General features: G+C 40.0%; 1 protein-coding gene across 4 annotated transcripts in view; it reads left to right on the forward strand.

Moving 5' to 3' along the window:
- Positions 1-21,929, forward strand: part of Hycc1 (hyccin PI4KA lipid kinase complex subunit 1) — a 70,992-nt gene extending 49,063 nt beyond the window's left edge. For 2 of the 4 annotated variants that reach the window (XM_021662133.2, XM_060373870.1), the window contains 3 exons: positions 4,063-4,150; positions 4,626-4,785; positions 21,051-21,929. In XM_021662133.2, the coding sequence (XP_021517808.1) occupies positions 4,063-4,150; positions 4,626-4,785; positions 21,051-21,625 (823 nt within the window). In that variant the 3' untranslated portion in view covers positions 21,626-21,929. Of the gene's footprint in view, positions 1-4,062; positions 4,151-4,625; positions 4,786-5,089; positions 7,768-20,008; positions 20,305-21,050 lie in introns of those variants that run through there. The other 2 variants (XM_060373871.1, XM_060373872.1) reach the window with 2 other exon arrangements.
- The last annotated feature ends 3,247 nt before the right edge of the window (positions 21,930-25,176 follow it).

Genomic DNA, 25,176 nt, shown 5'->3' on the forward strand with positions numbered 1-25,176 from the left:
GTCTGCCTCCACATCTGACTTACCTTTCCCTTGACTTAGAATTGATCCTCCAAGGTTGTTGGAGGTTTTTCATTTTTTTACAGTGTTTGCTTCTATTCTTTTTGTTCTGTTCTTTCTTATAGAGCATATGCCTTCTGAAATCTGAATTTATTTATGTATGTTACCAGTTTTTTCCAAGAGTGCATTTAAAATACTGATCGTAGTAATTTAAGTTACCCTGATACCCTCAATATTTGGGTCACCTCTAGATTTAGTTCTTTTATTTGTTTATTTATTTATTTATTTATTTAGTTAGTTAGTTAGTTAGTTAGTTGGTTAGTTGGTTATTTTCTATGATACAGAGATTGAACCCGGTATCTCATGCAAGTGCTCTTCACTTATCTGTATCTCTGGCCCTGAATTTGGTTCAGTTAATTACTTCATTTATTGATGGGGTTCCTTCTTCTTGCTGATAGTAAGCCTTGTAATTTTTTATTTCACTCAGTAGTAAGGTAGTAGAAACTTATGTAAATATGATTTATGCCTGAAATGAGAATGGTTCTTTATCTAGGATACTAATGAAATTTTGTACAAAGTTGTTAGAGTCCCTGCAGCCTTAACAAGAAAAAAAAAAAAAAAAAACTGAAAAAGGAGTTCTACTCAATGTAGCCATAATGAGAGAGGAGCAGATTATAGACGACAAAAGGAATACACAGCTACAACCCACCCATCATGGGTCCATCATTGTCTCTGCTCCAGTCTCTCTTGCCAGGTGTGGTGACAGGTTGTCAGACTGTTGACTTGTATTTCTGAAAGACAATCTCCCTCTCTGGCAGGCTTTATAGCCCCAGTCCTTATCTTCTTCTAGCGTGAGACTCTTAAGAAAATCACAGTTTCTTGGGGTCTGCAGCTTCAATGAGGTGATAGCCAGAGGGAGGGACACAATAGGTAAAAGTAACTTTTATTCACCTGGCTTGTTGTCTCTGAGGCTTACTGCCTCGGCTACTAGGCCTAGACCTGGACTCTTCTAGTCTCCATAAACTCTAATCTAGGCCTAGAATTTTAGCCTCTGAGGCTTACTGCTGAATATACTCACCCTTTCTAGTTCTTTCTGAACTCTTGTTGGCTGGTTCAACTCAGCTGTTCTGGCTCAAACTCCTCTCCTAGTTGACTGATTCAATCTGGCTTCTCTCTTGGCCTCTGACTGAATTGCTCTGCTTGGCCTCATACCAACTTTGGCAATCTATGCTAATCTTCTGACTCCTTCTTACGCTCTGGCTGGTTCTGTCTTCCCCTGTGTCTAGCTTTACAACTCTCCTGGTAAATCTGCCTCTGAATTCCATGAACTGAACTGCCATGAACTTAACATCATTACACTGCCTCTCAACTCACTCACTCAACCAGAATACCTGAGTAGCACTGACGAGAACTCAAGAGATCTATTTGCCTCTGTCTCCTGGATTAAAGGTGTGTCTGTATTCCAGCTGGATCACACAGACCTAGAAAGTCTTTGGATGTGATCTCTTGCCAAAGCAGCCATGTTCTGAATTAAAATTCCTCTATACAAGTGTCTCTCTTTGCTCTTGCCAGGATGGTTTCAGCAGGGTTGTGTTACTGTTGCCATAGTAACAGTGAGGTTAACCACTACAAATCCCCCTGTTCTTACCTAGTATTCTGGGAGGGAGCTGGGCTTCTGATGAGTTTCTCTTCTTCAGTTTTCTCTGTATGCTTATCCCTCAGAGAGGGTTTCTTCCCCCATTTCCTAGGACCCCCATCAGCAATAGAATGTTGTTCCCAGTTGGCCCTACCCCTCAGCTACTGCAGCACTCGGGAGAGCAGGCCCTGCACCTTGCCTAGGAAGCACAGTAGAGCTGGCCCTGGTGGGGAGGGGGGTGTGGGTGAGCATGGGAGAGCTGGCCTCACCCCATGCTGGCGCAGCATTGGGTGAGCTAGCCAGCACAGTGCTGGAGAGCTGGCCCAGGTGGCTTGGGCACAGAAAACTGGCAGGCTGACCAACTCAGCTACCTCCCAGGCCCAGATCTCCAGGACTATTAGCTGGCCCACCCCAACATCTACCATCTGTGGACTGCTGGAGCTCATGAAGGGGCTTGTCCTGAAGATCCAAAGCTGCAGGATCTCCGTGACAAAGGGCAACACAGGATATCTGAGAGGAGTCTCGATGAGGAGCCAGTACTGACAGTGTAGCAGAAGCCAGAGGCCTTGAACCAGACCAGTGACTCATTGCAATGAACATTTGCAAGTAAAGATGTGTGGACAGAAGGTTATACTTCTATGTGACACACTGCAGCTTCCATGATGAGATGGGGGTTTTTGTTCATTTGGTTTTGGTTTTCTGGGGTTGGTTTGTTTGGTTTTTGGCTTTTTTTTTTTTCTTTTGGAGGGACGATTACAAAGACAGGGGCCAGATACAGAGGGGAAGGGAGATGAGTGGAATTGGGGTGCATGTTATAAAATTCACAAAGAAACAATAAAAAGTTTAAAAAGGTGTTTCTAATTTCTCAGTGTATTCTACCTTGATGGCGATGAGGGTGGAATGTCAGCCAGTGTTCTCTGTTGTCCTGATAGCCTGTCAATGGTAGGCAGATTCCTTGTCCTTAAATGCTAGGGCTGGGATGTCCTCAGTGACCTTGCCTCTCTTTCAAAAGTAGAAAACCCCTAGTTATCTCAGCATAGAATGAGGTTTATATTCCCCTTTTCCCTTCAGAGCCGCAGTGCCTGAAGCTATAGACTGGGGGTAACAGAGTAATAGGATTGGCTATTCTCTCCCCAAAAGCTGTAGAACTTTTGTTCATATGAAACAAGTGTCTGAGCCAGATGTGGTGGCACACGCCTTTAATCCTGGCACTCAGGAGGCAGAGGCAGGTGGCTCTCTGTGAGTTCATGACCAGCCTGGTTTACAAAGTGAGTCCAGGACAGCCAAGGCTACACAAAGAAAACCCTGTCTCAAAAAGATAGATAGATAGATAGATAGATAGATAGATAGATAGATAGATAGATAGATAGATAAAATAAAAAAATGTGTCTGGCAAGCCTGTGCTTTTCTCATGGCAGTGGCCACTCTTCTTCAAGACTGTACCACCAAGGGCCACCTTTTCTGTCCCCCAGTCTTGCTTCCCATGTTTCTTGTGTATACTTACAGAAGGCATGAGGGAAGCCATGGGGTGGTAGGAACTGCCCAGGTGTATGCTCCAGAGCCAGCTGCATACTGGGCTAGAGCATATTAGAAAGCTTGGTTGAATTCTCACCATTAGATGCCCTATGGCCCTCTTCTTTGGAGGGGTTCAGACTGTTTGGTTGCTGTCCCTTAGGACAGCCAAGGCTATACAGAGAAACCCTGTCTCGGGGGCCGGGAGCATCGATTTTGAAGATAACCTGGGCTTATCTTGGCCTTAGCATGGGAGTAATGCCTTTCCCTATGAGCATCACTTGTGCTCTTCATGTAATTCACATTTCTTTATTTTGTTGAGAGATGACCAAACCATTATATTTTTGTTGACTTGTATCACTCAGTTCGTTTTTAGGAAGGGTTTGATATATCATTGAAAGTTAAACATACAAAATATGCCCAAGCTGAATTTGTTCTCTCATGTTTGCAGCAGGCTTTTTGTTCTTTTCTAAGTGGCTATCAGAATGCCCAGGAGCAGCCACTTAGGAGAATGGGTGGGGTTGGGTTCTCAGTAAAGCCATGGGAACTACAGAGTAATTTGACCATAAATTGTTTGGAAAATTACTCTACAGTGTACAATTTATTATGTTCTGAGTTACTGTGACAAGATGCTTTGAATTTCCTTAGCTCTTTGATTTCTAGTCTATAAATAGTCATGTTCCTTAGAGAAGAAATGTACATGTATAAAATTTTCTTTGCTATTAATATTCTTTCAGATAATAGGAACTTGATGATTTAAAAATACATTTTTAAGGAGAATTGAATGTTAAGCAATGTGCTAATATGGTCTGTTGCTTTCTTTAGTAGAGATAAATAGTTCCCCATTATGTTTTGTTCCGTTACATAGGATAAACTAAAAATAATACTTTCTTTGTTTAACTCTCATCATTTTGTAGATATAATGGAGAATGGGATCTAGCTCAGAAAGCATTGGATGATATTATCTACAGAGCCCAGCTAGAATTATATCCAGAACCACTGCTGGTAGGTTCTTCACTTAATTATGTAAATCTTAACTTAATAATTTTTCAGCTTCGGCTATCCATTGAGAAGTAATTCATGCCATATGAAAATGGTATCAGTCCTTAGAGGTTTGTACTGAGAAGTATCACATGTAAAAGCACTGGTAGGAAATGTGGAGGTTTAATTAGTCTGACTTGAGGTATTAACTGAGAGTACCCTCTTCTGTTTATAAGAATTTCAACGTATGAGATTCATTTGTCAACCAGCATTTGAAATTGAGAAGGAGACCTGATTTAGTATTTAATAGTCTCATGCTTCATCCCATTTATATTGTTTGAAGTGTAAGCGTACCTCTTACCTCTTACCTCTTACTCCTTATTTGGGAGCGTTTGTGGATCATTGCATTAAAACACCTTGGAGAAAACACTCTTTTTATAAATCTAAAAGTAAATAATACATCTGTTTACTGATCTTAAACTTTTACTTTTCCCTTTAGGTTGCTAATGCAATAAAGGCTTCATTGTCTCATGGTGCCATGAAATCTAGTAAGGAAGGCACAAGGTGTATTCAAGTTGAAGTCACACCAACTTCCTCTAGAATATCAAGAAATGCAGTTACCAGCATGTCAATAAGAGGTCACAGGTGGAAAAGACATGGTAAGGACTGTTCAGGTTCAAGCACTGGTGGCTCCCTCACATGTCTCCTTGCAGTTGTGGTGTTCAGATTTGTAACTTTAGGAAATAGCACCATCACAGCCTGGAAAAAGGAAAACTCTAGTTCATCATGTTTAACTCCTAGGTTCTCATCCAGGGACAATGAATGAAGCTTAAGTTAGATATGTGAATGAAGACTTATTTAAAGTTATATGTATTGTAGGAAAGTAAGAAAATGCATTTTAATTACTCATTGCTGGTCTCAAGTATGTATGTAGTCCTTAATGGATGTTCTTACTCCTGTCAGGCACTTAGCATGCAAGTTTTTCGTGTTGGAGTAGAACTAACCACCAGGACCTTGCATTCTGCCTGGACCCCCTGGGAAAGAATGCCATGCTGCCACCACAGCACTACGCATTTCTGTCTTCCAAATGCGTCTTCATTCAAGATCGTATTAGTACTCCTTCCTGTCTGCTTTATTTTATTATTTTAAAATGTTGCTGGAAGTTAATTTCACTTGCCATGCCATCCTCATGCTTTCCCATTTCCCTCGCTTCTCTTTTAATCTACTTCTTGTTTCATTCCTTCTTCCTTTTATAACTTCTCTCCTATCTAGCAGTTATGGTAGCAAGAAAGAGGATTAATACCACTGTTCTCAAAAGTGACCTTTGCATGGGAGGCAGAAAGCCACTACTTTGCCCCAAGTGAGCAGGGAGCATGTGTGCTCTGCTTTCTTCCTTCTCTGCACTGTAATGAAAATGGCAGCTCAACTTGGTAGACTGTGACTCCTGTCTGTGCTCCCTGTGGTCCACAGAGAAAACAAGAAAGAAAAGGATGAATCACAGATCGTAATGCAGAAAGCTAATCCTGACTGAGAAGGCTTGCCATTTTCTCTCAGACATGCAAAGAGAGAATGTGCCAAAAAAGAATAAGGGTGATGTTATACAGTTTAACCAATGATCATTGTTGATCCTAAGTTACTGTAACAAGTCCTGAAGTCCAACAGGGAGGCATAAAAAAGATGGTAATGTTTGCTATTAGGCAAATGCAAACTCCATTTACACATGCCAACCCCAAACATACTTCAGTTCCTTCAGTGAAGTTATGCTGTTAAATGAGAATATACTACAGAAAAAAAAAGATAATTTAATAGATGTCCAGCATCACTGTGTGAAAGCAGGTTGCAGATGTGACAAACCAGGCCGTAATGGCCACTGTGGACGCAATCACTTCCAAACTACCACTTCAGAGAAATGCCAGGGCGAGTTCTGATTGCTTTCCTACCTTCCCTTCTTGCTGTTCAGATTAGAAATCAAGGGAGGGCAAGTTGTGGAATATACAAGTCAAACATGAGAAATTTTGACGTTCCCTAGTGTGTGTGGGTTTCTGAGAAAAAGATACATATCCTGAAACAAGAAGGAAGTTAATTTTTCAGAAACATTTTGTCACAAAAAATGACAACAACAACAACAAAAAAAAGACTACTTATGTATATTGTATCTGTGACGCCTTCATGGATCTAGATTCCATTGTGATTGCTGCTTGCAGGGTTTGTACTCTAGCTCAGGCCACGACTTCATTGAAATAGCTTTTTTATTACCTCTTCCCTTATGTTTATGCAGCCATCAGAGCACTTGAGCACCTCTTGTTTATGACAGCAAAAATGTGGTAAATGAGGATATACAAGAGAATGAACGAAATGAATAAATAAATAAACACCCAGCATGCTCCCCCTGGCACACATAGAATATGGGTTAGCCTTAGTTGTCACTTCCTGGAGTGTGAGTTTCTCCTATCCACTGGACTATAATAAAATGACACTTGCTTAGTCATACTTGTCTCTATAGGGAGGCCACAGTATCCTTTTTGAGAGTAGTTGGTCTTAGTTTGTTTCTATTGCTCTAACAAAATGCCCTAAACACCTCCCACTAGACCCCACCTCTCACACTGTCACACTAGGAGACTCGAAACCTCACCTTCCCAGAGAAGCATCGTTCATGAGCTTACCATGTTCAACACTTCTCTATATCCTTTTGTTAATTACAGATGTATGTTTTGTTTTGTTTTGTTTTTTTGGGGGGGCCTAGATATATTATTGTTCTGGCTTTCTAACCAGCACTGGTTTCTTGTGGAGAAGATGGTTATCATTGTATACTTCCTAAATATATAAACAGTTCTTCAATTTAAAATAGATTTAAAATTGTCTTTATATGTAAAATTTTATGTATTCTATTTATGTAACAAAGTATAAGTAAAACTTTTTTTTAGAAATAGTGTGAAAGGACTTATAGATTCCAGGGTGACCCACAGTGGCCCTTCTGTATGCTCATGTTTCTGAAGCATGGTGCTATGGAGGTCACTGCAGGTTATGACTCTGCAGACACTAAGAGTCCCTGTGTGTGATGGAATCCTAAATAAGCTTTCCTTTCAGCTCATCTCCCAAGCCTGACACAGCCAGTCCCATGGGAGGGCATGTTCTTCTCTATACTCTTCACCATGTGACGCAGTCAGACTAGGAGTTTGTAGCCCTGTGCTCGTGGTGATGGAGCCTGGGAAAGAAGGCAGGAAAAGCAACATCGATTTTAAGGAATGTTCTATTTTTCCTTCTTGACTCCTTTTTTTTTCCACTTGTGACAAAGACAAAGCAATTCTTTCCTGTTGAGCTTTGTCTTCTTTCTTTATTTATTTATTTGCTATGAAGAGGCACCATGATGAAAGCAACTTATAGAAGAGAGAGTTTATGGGAGCTTGCAGTATCAAGGGGCTAGAGTCCATGGTCATGGGGCGTGTGGCAGCAGGTGTGCAGCCACGGCCCTGGGGCAGGAGCTGAGCGCTCATCTACCATCCACAAGCCGGAGAAACAAAGAGAGAGCTAACTGGGAATGGCATGGGTCTCTGAAGCCACAAAGCCCTTTCCAGTGACTCATTATAAGGCCACACTCATAATCCCAAACAGTTCCACCAAATATATGAACCTATTGCATCCATCCTTTTTTCTTCTTAATTTTTTATTGATTCTTTGTGAATTTCACATCAGGCACCCCAGTCCCACCCATATCCCTGTTCCTTCATATCTGCCCTCTGTCCTGTCTACCTACCCCCCCAAAGAAAACAAAACACACTAACTAAATAAATAATTCAAATAAACAAACAAAAAACACATTCACCAATTGAAAACTCGGCAGTTGCTGTGGCAAAATGCCCTGCAAAAAGAAAGTTAAGGAAAAAGGGAGTTATTTTGGCTCACAGTTGGAGGGTACATTCACCGTGATGGGTAGTCAAGGCAGCAGGTGTGCAAGGCAGCTGCTCACATTGTGTTCCCCAATTAGAAAGAAGAGGGTGAAGAGCACACTTACCTTCTCCACTTTATACAGTCTACAATCTCAGTGCAGGGATGCTACTACCCAGAGTTGGTGGATTTCCCCACCTCTGCCAACCTACTGAAGATAATGCCCCATGAGCATCCGTCAGATGGCAATGTCCCAGGTGATTCTAGAGCTCATCAAGTTGACAGTTGTGACTAAACCATGTGCCGTTTTCCCTTTTTTCTCTTGTACTTATTTATTCTTACTGCTTTTTTGTCCTCCCTCCCCCTTTCCTTTATATCTGATAGAAGATTGGGTGAGCATCCCCCAGTGAGGCAGGCAGGCAGAACTTCCTTTGTAACTTTTCTTTATCTTTCAAGGATATAGAAAAGTAAGCCATGTAGGTGCAGTGGTTTGTGTGTATATCTGTGTCATCAAAGATTATAACACAGCAAACAAATACATTCAGTTTTAGCAGTTCATCACGTTGATTCTTCTACTATTAGTATAAATTATTCTCCTAGTCTAAACCCATGTTCTGTTTTTTATCGTTAATTTTGGACAATTTTAATTACTTGTAACAAAGTACTTTTGAACTGTTCTAGAATGTATGTCAGGATTCTCTGAAACATCATGAGTGTGGCATTCCTTTCTTTTTAAAATTTTTTTATTATTATCATTTATTACAATTTATTCAATTTGTATCCCAACTGTGTCCCCCTCCCGAGGCTCCTCCCAATCCCACTTTCCCTCCCTCTTCTTCCCTAATGCCCCTCCCCTAGTCCACTGATAGGGGAGGTCTTCCTCCACTTCTCTTTGACCCTAGCCTATCAGGTCTCATCAGGAGTGGTTGCACTGTCTTCCTCTGTGGCCTGGCAAGGCTGCACCCTCCGGGGGGGGGGGGGGGTGATCAGAAGACTATCACTGAGTTCATGCCAGAAGTTAAACACCAACAAACCAAGTAACCCAATTAAAAAATGCGGTACAGAGCTAAACAGAGAATTCTCAGTAGAGGAATATCAAATGACAGAGAAACACTTAAAGAAATGTTCAGTGTCGTTAGTCATCAGGGAAATGCAAATCAAAATGACCCTGAGATTTCACCTTACACCCATCAGAATGACTAAGATCAAAAGCTCAAGTGACAACACATGCTGGAGAGGATGTGGAGAAAGGGAACCCTCCTCCATTGCTGGTGGGAATGTAAACTTGTACAACCACTTGGAAATCAATCTGGTGCTTTCTCAGAAAATTGGGAATAGTGCTACCTCAAGATCCAGCTATACCACTCCTAGGCATATATCCAAAATATGCTCAACTATACAACAAGGACATTTGCTTAACCATGTTCATAGCAGCTTTATTTGTAATAGCCAGAATCTGGAAACAACCTAGATGTCCCTCAATGGAGGAATGGATACAGAAATTGTGGTACATTTACACAATGGAATACTACTCAGCTGTTAAAAAATCATGTTAAGGAAATCATGAAATTTGAAGGCAAATGGTGAGAACTAGAAAAGATATCTTGCGTGAGGTAACCCAGAAGCAGAAAGACACACATGGTATATACTCACTCATAAGTGGATATTAGCCATATGATATAGGATAAACATATTAAAATCTATACTCCTAAAGAAACTAAACAACAAGGAAGACTCTAGGGAAGATACTCAATCCTCATTCAGAAGAACAAATATGATAGACATTGGAAGCAGAAGGCAGAAGCCTACCACAGAGAGCCTCTGAAAGACTCTACTGTTTGAGGTATCGAGGCAGAGGCTGAGACTCATAGCCAAACCTTGGGCAGCATACAGGGAATTTTATGAAAGAAGGGGGAAATAAAAAGTCTCCTGGAAGGGACAGGAGCTCCAAAAGGAGACCAACAGAGCCAAAAAAAACAAAAAAAAAACAAAAACCCTGGGGCCCTGAAGAGACTGGATTACCCAACCAAGGACAATGCATGGAGAGGACCTAAAACCCTGGCTCAGATGACTCAGTCTCCAAGTGGGGTCCCTAGTAAAGGGAACAGGGGCTGTCTCTGGCATTCCTTTCTTAAAGAATTACCCACAGCTCATATTCCAATGGAAAGCGTCCTAATGAAGGTGAAAGCTACTTTAGTCTTAACATTTGCTCACATTCCAGAACCCAGATCTCTTCCTCTGTCTTATTTTTTAATTAACAGACTAGTTTTTTAGGGCAATTTTAGTTTCACAGTAAAACTGAGTGGAAAGTATGTGACTTTTCATGTCTGCTGTTGGCCACTGTCATCTTGCCCTACTGCCAACCCAGCAGCACCAGGGTGTGGCCTAAAGGCCCTGGATTCACACTGGGATCACAACCATCCTTATTTCAGCTCTGTGGAGTAGTGGCAGGGGGCTAACTTCCACAGATAGGTAACATTTTAATTGCGCATTGACCTATCTCCACATTTCTGTGTTGTGTCTTTCAAATTCTCCAAGTCTTTGAGAAAGGTTTAATGACATAATCTATGTCTGTGCTTAAATTTAGAAATGGGAGCTATAGTGCACAGTTCCTGCTTTGAGTTTTTTTATTATTAATTACAGTTTATTCACTTTGTATCCCAGCTGTACCTCCCTCCCTCATTCCCTCCTAATCCCACCCTCCCTCCCTCTTATTCTTCTCCCATGCCCCTCCCCCAGTCCACTGATAGGGGAGGTCCTCCTCCCCTTCCCTCTGACCCTAGCCTATCAGGTCTCATCAGGACTGGCTGCATTGTCTTCCTCTGTGGCCTGGTAAGACTGTTCCCCCTCAGGGGGAGGTGATCAAAGAGCAGGCCACTGAGTTCATGCTGCTTTGACTTTTTATAACCTCATGATTAACATCCTTATTTATATGGTGATAATTTAATTTTCCAACCCTGTTGAGTTTTCTTTATTCTGTAGAGGTTAATAATTCAAGGCAAAGGTGTATTTTTTCAAACATAGGCTTTTAAAGCACTTACATTTGAGGGCTATCCAGAAAATAAAAGGCAAGTAGAAGAAGAAAAATAAGATTACATTTAAAGGGGCTGGAGAGATGGCTCAGTGGTTAAGAGCATTGTGTCTGCTCTTCCAAAGGATCCAGTTTTTATTCCTAGGATCCACATGGCAGTTCACAACTGTCTGTACCTCCAGTTCCAGGATCTGGTACCTTCATACCAACCAATGCACATAAAGTAAAATTAAATTATAAAAAAATTACACTTAAAGAAAAAATATGCTAAATTCAGAATAAAATGTTGTAATGATAAAGAGTGTCAAAAATGAAAATTCTAGTAAGAAAAATAAGCTAAAATTTTTATAAGAGCAATAGCATTATTTTTAAAATCAATAAAGGCAATTTTACTTAAATATTTTCTATAAAATAAAGATAGGAAGAAAAGGAAAACAAAGCATTTCTTTATGCTTTATTCTGCAGTCTTGAGGGTGTCTATAAAGCTAGTGGCAGCTTCTGCCTCTGTAGCTGTGAGACCCAATTTATTGACTCCCAGAGTTCTAGGCATGGTGATTCATTCACACGACCTGAACTTCACCAACCCAGACTCCCTCTTCTTACCTGTCTTCCAGAGCAAATGTGACTGCTGTTTTTTGTTTTTGTTTACCACAATTAACACCATTGTAACTCATTCTTCCTCCACTTTTTAAAAAAATTTTCTACATAGGAACAGGATAAGCTATTATCCATTCTTTCAGAATGGTTACTGAAATAACACTGATCTCCTAATTAAGTTAGGGGACTGACATATGGTTACAAATAATGAGCATGGACAACTTTGCCAGCTAGTATCTAAAAGTCCACGGAGCCTAGGTCTTCATCTCTGTATCTTTTCCTCTGGGCAGGTGGCCAGTGATGGGAGCAGTAAGCCAGAAGTCACATAAAGGCTAGTTTTTAATCAGCCAAAGACTGACTGGTTCTTTAAGAATTGTTTTGTTAGTTATCCAGTAATGGTGTTTCGATAAGCTTATTTAACTGATTTGCCATTCAAATGATAGTCCCCTCCTAAAACTTAAATTTTGAATTTTCTTAATTTGAAGTAAGTGTCTTACTTTGAGAGCATGAATGCATGCTCAAGTTCTATGGCACCAGCAGGGCATCTAATGTTTTGCTGTTGCTCCTGTGGAAGTGCCCTCTAGTACCTGACATGTCATTTTTAGAACCAGTCTTTTTTAAATGTTGTTTAATACTGAGGATTTCACTTAATCTTGTTAATGTCACAACAGGAAATAGATCTCCTGTTTGCAACAGGAAAGTATAAATAATTTAAAAAAAAAAAAAACAATGAAGATAATGTTTCTAAACTAGATCCTTTGACCTACACCCTACTATTGGTCCTAGCGTATTCTAAATGCTTAATTCTAAAAAAGGTTTCCAGGTTTTCTTTTAGAGGTGGTAGGGATTGAATCCATGCTCCCTTGCACTACATCCCTTTGTGTTTTCAAGGTAGGGTCTCTATAAGTGGCCTAGGTTGACCTTAAACTCAGAAGCTTCCTTCTTCAGCCTCTCAGGTACCAACATGTGTGGATACTTTTAATTAGTGCTACTTCTTAATTATTTTGACTTAGAATGTCCAAGATTACAAACTTTTAAGGTAGCAAAAAGGAGTTAGAAATAAGCAGATCATCTAGGCGTGATGGCACACATCTTAAATCCCAGGCAGAAGCAGGTGGATCTTTATGAGTTCCAGGCCATCGTGATCTACAAAGTGAGTCCCAGACAGCCAGGATTATTATTACAAGGAAAAACCCTGTTTCAATAAACAAACAAACAAAAAAGATTGAAACAGCCAAACATTGGGGGGAGCACAAGAAGTCTTGTGGAAGGAAGGATAGGAGGAAGGGTAGAAGGGAGGGGACAGGAACATCACAAGCCAACCAACAGAGCCAACTAACCAGGGCTCAGGGGAGCTTATGGAGACTGAAATACCAACCAATGACCATGCATGGACTGGATCAAGGCTCCCTACACAGATGTAGCCGATGGGCAGCTCCTGCTTTTTATGTAGGTTCCCTAGTAAGGGGATAAGGGGATGGGGTGAGAGGGTGGGGGCTAACTCTGACATGGACTCTGTTGCCTACTTTTTAATCACTCCCCCCTGGGGGAGCTGCCTGGCCAGACCACAGGGAAAGATGATGCATTCAGTCCTGATGCGACTTGTGCCCTGGTTTGTAAGGTAGCTCACCTTTTCTGAGGAGTGGGAGTGTAGGGAGAAGAAGGAGGGAGGGGCTATGATCAGGATATAAAGATAGATAGATAGATAGATAGATAGATAGATAGATAGATAGATAGATAGATAGATGTAATTTTAAAAAGAAGTAATACAGGGGCCAGAGAGATGGCTCAGTGTTTAAGATCACTGTCTGCTCTTCCAAAGGACCCGGCAATTCCCAGCACCCACATGGCAGCTCACCACTGTCTATAACTCCTGTTCCAGGGGACCCAACCTCCTTACACATGCAGACAAAACACCAATGTACATATTTTTTTTTAATTTAAAAGAAAAAGAAGTGATACATATTTTTTAAGTTTTCTAACACAGTGACCAAAAGCAAGTACCTTGAGAATTTTAGAATGTTTTACTGTGTGGAAAAATAAGATTAATACAACTTAAATATATTGAACCCATAGAAAGTGCAGTTAAGAGTTATTACAACAAGCAGTTTGATTACAATTTAGGTTTATAAAATTGTTTCTATTTAATGGATACCATGATACTTAAAGTTAAGTGAAATAACCTAGTTCAAAGAGACTTATAATAGTGTTACAAAATAAAAGAAAAAGTGGTCTGCGTTGTAATTTGCTCAGTGATTAAGTACTATCTTATTAGATGAGTAAAAAGGAATGGTAAAAAGATTCAGAGGTGGGCTGCACAGATGAAGACACAATTGAGAGATATAAGTAACTGAACTCTGGCCTCCATACACATGTGCATACACATGAACTACACACACACATGCAAAAGAGACAATTTATGAATAAAATGATGTATTGTAGCCAAATGTGGTGGTACACACCTTTAATCCCAGCACTGGGAGGCAGAGAAATTCGAAAGTTGGTGGCTCCTGACTTGCAGGTCTTAAGTTTCTGCTTCTTGTTTGTCTTCACCCTTGTTCTTGCTCAGGGTGCAGCCTTTAGCTCCAGGCCTTGTTTGACTGAGCCTTGAGCCATACTTTGAGGGCAGCGTTTCGTGTTAAACAGCAGGACTTCTATTGATTAGAGAAGGCTAGTAAAGTATGCAGATGGTTGATCCATGGACTTGTCTGTGGCTGCCTTTGTGGTCTGTGAAATGCAGGCTCCCTGCTGCTGTATGTCAGCTACTGCTGAGACCTCTCTTTGAGGGCATTTCCACTCTGACTCACTAGAGTCTTTCCTTCTAACCCTTGACCTTCAGTCATTTCTGCCTGAGGACCTTTGGCTAGTTCTACTGGGATGTTTGGCTGAAATTTGAATAGCAGGAAGGCACCAATTTGCACTCTTCCTTCTTCCAAATTGTTATGTAGCCAGCACACACCATCATACAAATCTCAGATAATCCCTCCAAAAAGCAACCTCTCAAACCACCCATCTGAAATAGCCTTGTTGCCCCTTACTAGTTCCATTATTTTTATTCACATTTTTCTGCTATTCAAATTTGCTTTCCTTAGTTCCTACATAACAGGAAGGGTTGATATTTATTATGTTTGCCATAGACCTCTTAGTGCCAAAACCATGACTTACACATCACAGGTGCTCAGCACACTGCAGTTACATTCATGGATGAATGAACAGATGATCTGAAAAGTTTTAGGATGAGAAATTTGTCTCTTCTAATTGTTATTGAAACATGAAAGCTGATGAGTAGGGCGATGTGTGAGCATCTATAATTCTAGTCAAAGCTTTCATTTTATTCTTTCATGTGTATATATAGTTTTCATAATTATACCTTATTTAAAATGTCTGATGCTTTGGTTTGTTTAGTTAACATTTCAAATATTTTTCCAAGTTCTCCTGGTAATTCTACTGTCGTTATTTTAATGGCTCCATAATATATATATATTATATGCCACATTGAGTTGAAAGCTTGTCATTTACCTACCTGCGCCCTTCTATTGAGTAATCGGCTTTTAATTGTTCCTGTTATAAATAATACTTTAAGGTACAACCTTGTAAATACATACAGCATGTTCTCCATTGAATAGAATAAATTATAATCGTTAAAAGATGGTGTTAAGGAGTAGAATTGCTCAGGCACCTTCTACCGTATATATGTGTGTATCTTCATTCTAGAGAAGCCTTCTGTAGCCTCATTAGTGGTAAAGAATGTGTTTATGACCATCTTTGGAGTTTAAAGTACTTGTCACAGTTACTGTCAAAGCTTTGTGGCTCAGCAGGTACTGTAAACTGCAGCTATGTCACAAAAAAGTTCCAGGAGCCTCATATCATACCGTACTTTAACTCATAGGGTTCTTCGGATACAAAGATGTCTAAGTTCTGCTAATAGTTAAATTGTTTTTATTAAAATTGTCACCTTTAATAAACAGAACAACCATAAAGCAAGTAAGAACAGAACCTAAGGTTATTTCATGGATGCAGATAGAATAGATATTTGCGCTATGAAATTATGTTTGAGAGAAATCACAATTAGTTTTTGTGATGTTTGTAATTCACTTCAGCGCTCTCTCTCTCTCTCTCTCTCTCTCTCTCTCTCTCTCTTTCCCAAAAACCACAAAAAAATGCTTAGGGCAAAATTCTTTGAGTTGCCTTTGAGAACAAAATTGGATTGTCTATTAAAAGTGCTCATGGCCAAGCATGGTCTAACTCCAGCTGCTTAAGAGGCTGGAGAATCATAAATCTGAGGCCAGCCTGGGCCATACAGCAAGATTCTCCAAAGGAAAACCTAGCTATTTTTATAAAGTTGTGTGTGCGTGTGCGTGTGCCTGTGTGTAGGGAAGGGGGTCCTTGCGTGCCGTAGCGCACGCGTGAAGGTAACAGGGCAGTCTGTAGAACTAGCTCTCTCACCTTTCCTGGGTGCTCGGTGTAAGCTCAGGTTTGAGGCTTGTCTGGCAAGTGCCTTTGCCCACTGCATCTTGCTAACCCTAAGAAAGTGCTCCTTAACTCTCTGCATTTCCATATGTGAAGAGTGCTTATGTACATAAAAGTTATAAAATAAAACAGTCACAAAGAATTTTTTTGATATTTTAATTTTTTAAAATTATTTGCAGTCAAATGTAAATATTTCTTTTTATGGGTATATATTAATCATGACTTCTTTTGCATATATTTTTAAGTTCCAAGGAAAAGCAACTCTTTTGTTATATAATTCATATTCCCGTAAAATATCATCTATATAATTTTCTTATGAAAAGGATTAATTATCTCTTTAATTATGTATGTCATTTTTTATAATAAAACTAAACCAGCTTGTAAAAGATTTTTTGGTGTTAAACATTATAATAAGCCTACATTTAGAAATGCCTACTTTGCTCTTCTCAAACAAAGAACTTTTGCTCTTTTCTACCACCTAAAAATATTTTTAAGCTGTGTATTACTTGACTGAATAAAACAAAAAATATTATTTTCCAAGCTTACCTTTTTTATATCTTCAGCAATTTTCACTTTTATTTATTTCAATAATAATTTTATCTTGTCATAGAGATCCACTCAGTTCATTAAAAGATACATTTATTGGGGCTCAGGAAATGGCTCAGTGGTTGGGATCACTGGCTGCTTATCCAAAGGACCCAGGTTCAATTCCCAGCACCCACAAGGAAGCTCACAACCACTTCTAATTACACTTTCAGGGGATTGGAAGCCCTCTTCTGGCCCATACTACACTAGGCACAAAAGTAGGGTACATACATAAATGCAGGCAAAATAGTCATACAATTAGAATAAACATTTTTAAAAATTAAAGAAAAAATAAGCAGACATCTTTGCTGTCTACTCTACTTCTCCAGGATTGGGTATGTAACAGTGGCCTGACAAAACTTAGTGTCTGTATGGAATATACAGCTAGGTAGACAAGGGAATTGTAGCTTGTCATAAGTGGTTTTTGTTTTTTGTTTTTGTTTTTAAGAGGAGTGGGCATGTGAAACAGAGGGGTGTTTGAGACTTTTGATAGGACAACAGGGAAGTCTTTAATGAAAAGGCTCTGAAGAAGTAAACTGTGCGTTTCAGCTGCAGGGACCCCTGGGAGGCCAGTCCCAGAATTACACAGTGGAAGAGGCCAAGGAGACATTAAGAAAGGACCGTGTAGTGAAAGCCTGGGCTATATAATCATCTTTCTTTACTGTCTAATTTTCCTAAGAATAACCTTTTCTTTTGTGCTCTGTCCAGAATAACATGCTCTTCTTTTTGTGAATTTAATGAGTAGTTAAGCCATTCCAGTTACCTTTAGGGCAACCACATGTATCATTTTACCAGAGTTTGTTGTTCCATTTAATTCATGATCTACTTAGCCTATGACTGCTGTCCTATACTGACTACTGCTTCAGTTGCCAGTTCTGCTTTATAAGTACTCTTCTTGCCATTTCTCAGTTTCCCTGCAGATTTCCACTGATGAATCACCATTTCTAAACATTAACTTCCATCAGCATATTTTCACAAATAAAATCAATTAAAAATAAAAGTAAACTGGCCGTGGGTATTCTTCTAAAGTGTACTTGCTGTGACTTTTTGTTCAGCCAAAGTAAATTATCTGCTTTCTTTGAAATGACCCAAGAATCTAAACAAATAAATTAAACATTGTTTGGAGATGGCAGAAAATATTTAAGTCAAGTTAATTCTAACAAATTGACTTAGAATTCATTGTATGTGTGAAAGGATGTTTGAAACCAGACGTCTCCTTTAAACAGTCATAAATTTCTGAACTTCAGTTTCCTCTTATGCAAATGGGGATTAAATAGCCTGCTTCAGAGTCTCACTATCGTATTGTTTTGAGAATATTTTATAATAGTAATATCTGAGAATGTGCTAAAAAAAAAAAAGTGTCACTGAATGTCCCTTATTCTGTTAGAATGCCTATGTGTTTCTTTTAAATTTTTATGAAACTAGCTTTTTTATGCCTGGGTAACTGCCAGCATTTTTGATTTGCCTTTTGGACTGGAGGTTCCTATAATGTTTCTTTTTGAAGTGGCTTCTACAGTGTAAATGAACAAGTCCTGGCTGCCACTCAGCAGTGCTGTGGTGACTTTACTCTGTGTTGCCATGACCTCTGACATGTACCTCAATAAGAATTGATTTGCCCTTACTTTTGAAAATAGCTGTTAGCAACTGGAAATAGGTTTAGTTGGAAAGCGTACACACAGGAACAGCAGGACTCTATGGTCTCACCATCCTTCAGCCTGCCTGGGAACGAGGAACTCAGTGTGGAGAGCCTGTGGCCACACTGTGTGTGAGGCACCAGCTAAGACATAATTGTATCAGGTCACGATAGTGACGCAGGGCGACAGGAGCACTGAGGAGATGTGAAGTGTTCTCTGTGGCTGGGTGCGGCAGCCTGGGCCCCTGTGGGAATCGCACTCTGGAAAGGTGAAAGATTGAGAACACAGCATTGGCTCCAAACCCCACTGCACACTAGTCACCTGGGCGCTCAAGACCTGTAGTGCCTGTCCTACCTCAGACCTCCTGTGAGCCGAGCTGCTTCGGGTAAAAGCGGGCACCTGGAATGCTCAGGGATGCCCGGGACATGCAGCAAAGCTCGCCCCCCCCCCCCCCGGGCACGTGCAGCCACAGCCTCTGCTCTTTTACTGCACAGGCTGTTGCCCAGACTTCAGTGCAGTTCATGAGGGTTTGATAATTCTAGCTCTGAAAACAAAAAGTCGTTTTTTCAACAGATTTGAGGGCTACATTTTTCAGAATACGCACCGTTTCTGTTTTTGGTTTTGGTTGTGTTGTCTTATGTTGTTATGGAGTCTAAATTTCACCACTGGCCCTTTTCTTTCTTTTTTTTTTTTTTTAACGTATTTATGTTGTTTTTACTACTTATTACAGATATTTACTTGAGAACTTTAAATTCTTGTATTTCAGGTGTAGATGTCATTCACTATGTGTTTTGTTCATTTGTTTGAATTACAGAGGCTATTTTCAGAATAAACTGCTGAGAGCAAGTTTGCTTTTCCAAATATATTTTCATTTTTCTCCGCTTTAGTAGTGTAGTGTTACAAGCAGATCAAATTTCTGGTTCAGTATGAATGTGAAGAAATAGATTGCTTAATTCTACCATAAGGACATTAATGCTTACTGCTGTTTAAGCTACTGAGTGTACAAAACGGCAAAGATCACTAAGCATGATGTCGTGAGTAAATTAGCATTTCTCTAAATATCGTGGTTGCTTAAGTCAGGCTCAATGTAGTCTAATAAAAAATAAGATTTGAAGAGTACAAAGGGCATTTTCTAAGTGCTTTGGTTATCATTGCTGACAAAAGCCAGAGTCTTTGCCTGTATATTTTGGGGCATTTACCTAAAGTTTGCATAAGTTTAGTTGGTCACAATATTTTTAAAAGGAATTCTGTTTTTGTTTATAAAAAATGTTTCATATTCCATGTGAAATGTGTGTGAAAAACACAGAACATTGAACTGATGCTCTGTGGACTTCTTAAAAGTGTGATCCTGTTGTCTCCTGTGCTGCCACAGGATTGTAAATTATGGAAATTAGCCGGGCACTGTGGTGCACGCCTGTAATCCCAGCACTTGGAAGGCAGAGGCAGGCAGATTTCTGTGAGTTCAAGGCGAGCCTGGTCTACAAAGAAAGTCCAGGACATCTAAGGCTACTCAAAGAAACCCTGTGTTGGGAAAAAAAAAAAAATGCAAATCACTGTGTCAGTGTTTGGCCTAAGTCATAACATACAGTCATCCAGTTTTGTTCTCTTTGTTTTTTTTGTTTTGCATTTTCTTTTGTTTTGTCTTCAGCCATCATTTTGTCTTATCATCTTCAATTCTAGAGCAACCTGACAGCAATAATGATGCTACTGAAGTGGGCATCCTTGTCATTCCTGATATTAGTGTCACAAATGTGTCCGGAGAGAGACCCGGGAATGGGGAAAAAGGCAGAACACTAGGAGACATTGATGCCCAGCATATGCAGGGCATGCAGGAAACAGCCACAGACCCTAGAAGTGAGAGCAAAGGCTTGCCCGAGCTCAGGAGGCAAAAATCTGTAAGAAAAATGATGGAGGATGGAATGGCCACAGCTGGCAGAGTGCAGTTTTAGCAGGGCGCTTTATAGCTGCACCCCAAGGTATCTTGAGGCAAGGGCACTGGTGCATGCCAAGCAACAGTTGCACAATCACAGACAATTTGCATGACATCTAATAAAGTGCATGAATTATGCGTCATAATTTCTCAGTGACTTTTAATGCTCTTCAGGACAATCACCCCTATGTGGTCTCAGGCATTTGTTAGAGACCGAGGCAGAAAATTGCTTCTGAAGTAATTTTCTGCTTAAGTTTTGAAACTAATGATTTTTTTCTTGTATGTGAAGTGTAATGTATATAGAATTTTAACAGGTTTTGAACTTGTGATATTTAAAGTGTATAAATGTACTTTTTTTAATTCTTAGAGTATCTGGAATGGAGAATACAAACTTCTAAAAATCCTTTTTACATAGTCTTCTATTTTAACTTAAGTTCATTGGTAGGAGCTAAGATAGAGAGGTCATCCCCAGTTTTTAATGTTTGATGATTTTTCTAATTGCTTCTGCTCTTTGCATGCATAATAAGAGAACTCTTCCTAAAAACATAGTGGGGGATAGTTTACAGCATGCTTTTGGTCTAATATACTCTAAATCACTGTCATTTAATTACAATGAATTGTTTTTGGCATTTATAAAGTGTTTTAATTTAGCCTTTGATTTTTGTTCTGTAATCCATTGCTTTAAGAAATTCTGCGTAGGTATTGATTGAAATGTGATTGATTTGGTATTACTCTTTTAAAAGTTGCTTAAGATACTTAATGTTAATTAATCTTTGTCATTTCTTTGTTTAGGAGATACAGAATTAACAGGTCAAGAAGAACTGATGGAGATAACTGAAGTTGACGAGGGATTTTATTCCAGGGCTGCGTCTAGCACCAGCCAGTCTGGTCTATCAAACAGTAGTCACAATCGTAGTAACAAGACAAGTGTAGGAAAGAACCAGAGACGGTCGGGAGGAAGCAAAGCTGGAGCAAAAGAGAGAGAAACTGGAGGGGAATCTTGCAGAGATCACTTTGCTCGAAAACAAACCCAGAGAGCCCAGAGCGAGAACCTTGAGCTTCTCTCTCTGAAGAGACTGACCTTAACCTCCAGCCAGTCCCTGCCCAAGCCCAGCAGCCAAGGCTTGGCTAAGACTGCAGCCACTGTGTTTAGTAAATCCTTTGAACAGGTCAGCGGTGCCCCAGTCCCACGCAGCCCCTCGCCTGCCGTGGGCTATGTTGCTGGGGCAGATGCCCATAGATTTTCTGCTTGTAGTCTCCAAGAAGAAAAGCTTATTTACGTGTCAGAGAGGACTGAACTTCCAGTGAAGTATCAAGCAGGTCAGCAGGGACCTCCTAGTATTAGCATCACTTTGTCTGCAGATTAACGTGTAACTTATTTTTCTCCTGTAACTGTGAAGCTGGAAAGATGACTTTGCTCTCTTATGAAAGTACCAAGTCCTTCATGCCTGGTCCTGGCAGGAACCTGGCATCTTGAGTTCTGAAGGCTCCTTTGGCTATGAAGGGAATAATGTCTAGTTTGTAGTAAGCTGAGCTATGGTCTTGTTATTTCTTGGGTACCCTTGTCCCCTTGGTTTAAGTTCTTTATTCTTTTATTCCTCTTTTCCTGTTAACTTGTTATTGTTGCTCTAAGATTGTCAGTGTGATAATAAATTTTTGCCAGTTATCCGAGTTGCTTACATTCTCAGTGAGGTTGTTTTTAGTGCCTGTATTTTAGTGGTTGTGTGTTTTCCCTGGGAAGTCAAAGAGAGTATGTGTGAAAGGACTGGGCTGTGGAGCCCGGATACAGGAGCAAGTCCATGGAGGCACGCCAATTAAACAGGCTTGTGAGAAAACAGAAGCCGTGAGAGCAATGAGGATGCAAAGTGCCTGGTGACAGCGCTGTGACCACATCATCCTTAAGATGGGGACAGTTTGCTCACACATTGCAAGTTGCCTGGCAAGACAGTTGCAAGGGGGAGTTGGGAGAATTCCTATTGCAGTTCTTAGAACATTAAACAACAAAACTGAGATTGTTGGTCGATGACGTTTTGAAGTGTTTGATCTGCATTCTATGGGTGAAAGTCCCTTTGGGTTTCTAAAGTGCAGCCAGCAATAGAGGTGATGCACTGTGCTGGTCAGCTTTGGAAATCCCAGTTAGTTTGTATTTTAGCCCTCAGAGCACACATCACAGAAGATTTCCTGGAAACCACTGTGTATTTTACAACACAGCTCCCAAGACACCAGCATCAAGTGTTTAATAGTGAATTGTCTGTGAATGAAGGAAACTAGATTTGTTTTTCATCTACAAAATGTGATAAAAGGAAATAAAAGATAGTGAATGTGGACAAAGGACTTTTGTGCATTAACTTAGGGTTGCTTGTGTTCATTCTTAAATTTAACTTAAGAAAAAAGAGTGTACTTCTTGTTTGTGAGCTTTAAGAGTTCTTGTTATGATGTAGAAAGAATAGTTCAGCTATATACCCACTCCTGCCAATCAAACACTTAAACTAAGGCATAAGGCAGAAGCTAAACTCTGTGGTGTCTAGATGGACTCACAGGCTCGGGGCCCGTGGTCTGCTTGGTCACTGAAGCCCCTGTGAAAGCAGTGTGCTCAGCTGGTGATTGGGAGTGAGAGAAAGCAGGTCAGTGGGAGGCCTGGAAGGCTGTCCACTTTTGGGTTCAGTGACCCTTAGCACACGAAGGCCTCCTTATTCATGGCCTCTCGCTGTGCTCACGAGAACATGCCTGTGTTCCCCTCTTGAACCTGCATGGGCCCAGCTCATATAGATGACAAAACTCCATGTGCTGTAGAGTACAAAGCATTTACACTTGAGATACAGTTTTAAATGTTTACCCACTAGTGTAAGCCTATTTTTTCCAAGGTCTGTGCTTTTAGCATAAATTTGAGTTTCAGTAACAAAATGAACTGCTGGCTTCAATTGTCCTCAAATTTTAAGATAACTAGACAATAAAATTGACATTGGAATAATTGAATAGTAACCTAGTGTACAGTTGAAAATGTTTGTAAAATGTCACTGTGAATTTCTTGTTCTTTCTGTAATTCTTTAAGAACTTTTCTTAAACATAGTTACTAGCAGTATTGATATTAAGAAAAAATTTAAAAGATTGTCATTAGGCAAGTTGGCTTGCTTAAGCATGGAGTAAGTTTAAAGAAATATTAGCTGCAGTAAATGAGAGATCAGGATAATGTTCAGCTACTATATTGAAACCTCATTTTGATAGTGTTATAGACATTTGCTACTCATGTGATCCAAAGACCATTGGCGTCACCTGGTATCTTAATAAAACTTTAGAATTTCAGGGGCAGACCTAGCAAATCAAAACTGGGATTTTAGCAAGGTCCCCAGTGATGCTTGTATGCATTCATCTTTGTGAAGACTGTTTCAGAGTGCTAATTACTTGTCTAATGTGTAGGATTCTCAATGGTCTCAACAGCCCTCAAACACAGATACTAGATGGTCATAATCACTGTAGTTTTTGACAGCTATTTAACTTTTTAATGACATTGACTTCTTATACTCTCAGCTTAAATGTCTAGTTCTCACTTATTTCTATAATAAAAATGTAGCATCGTCTCCTCTTGTTGGTCATAAACGAAACCAGAGCTGCAGATGCTGCAGGTTTTGAATACAAAAGGCCCTCCCCTTTGTTCTTGAACTGATATACAACACATTTGCATGGGTCATTCTCTTTTACAAAATCTGTAAAAGACTCACTCACTCAGTGGACTGAATCTGAAGTTTTGCTCCAAATGACTTATACCAATTGATTTTCTGGAGTATGGAGTTATGGTAACAATAAAATTCTTTTATACTACTTTTGATACTATTTCAAATAAGGATTGTGCACATTGAAGTCTTTTTATAATAGTTGTAGAAGTTGGATGATTTTTAACTGTGGCAACAATTGTTATACTCACTACTTTTCCCTGCTCAAAATCTTTCAAGTGTGAGAAGTGTGGCTTTGTGGGTCACTTTCCTATAAAGATGTTGCCAGGAGAATTCCCACAAAACCAGGGTCTGTCACCCCCATACTTCAGAAGATCTAGATGGGGGTTCATGAATTAACTCAGCCCTTTCTTAAAGCCCTGCTCCCTTGCACCCCTGTGAAGCTGTGCGGAGCACAAGCCTTTGAAATCCAAGTCAAGAGAGAAGCAGAGTAGACTTCTCAAGGGTCCTGCTGTCCTTCCTCTTCTGGGAGCCTCAGGAAAGAACTTCGGAGTTGCAGGGACACTGCCTGAACTCTTGAATTCCATCCCTGTAGCACTGAGGAGCAGGAGTTCCTGAAAGACTCCATTTTGAAAACGCAGCATCTCGTTGCCCTTTCCACTGTAAAGCAATGACTCTGCAGCTATTACTCAGTTGTAAAAAGTTGAATTAAAGGGAAATATGTCTTTAAATCAAAATAGATGAAAAGAATCCCAATTTAAAGGGATTTTTGCCTATTTTGAGAAGTCATAACTAAAATGTTGAATGGTAAATTATGGAGGGAAATACTTACTCTGAAACATGATTTTAAGCTAAGAGTTAAAGTAAAATAAGGCAGCTTAATGTTTAAGTCTATAGGCACATTAAACCTCCATAAAGGAAAGGACATTAAGGGAGCATATGGTAACTGAAAATATTTTTAAAAAGCAAAATGTTAGATACTACGGCATTGTAGATAGAAATTAATGTACAATAGTGTCTTCCCGGTGTCTGGGTGAAAGGCTAAAACTCTGCACAAGCTTACACTTGCAGGTTTGCTGCCGAGCGCTGCCATAGAGGGTAAAGATGTGTGTTTCACACTGCCCAAGTCTTCACCGGAGCACACCAGTGTGCCTCCTCTGTACTTTGTATCGTGCACATATCCAAAAGGACTAAGAGTGAACAATTTGAAGATGTTGCTGTGTTTTCCTTGGAATGCTAGTGGCATG

This window comes from Meriones unguiculatus, chromosome 21, assembly GCF_030254825.1.
Source record: "Meriones unguiculatus strain TT.TT164.6M chromosome 21, Bangor_MerUng_6.1, whole genome shotgun sequence".
NCBI classification, from domain to species: Eukaryota; Metazoa; Chordata; class Mammalia; order Rodentia; family Muridae; genus Meriones; species Meriones unguiculatus.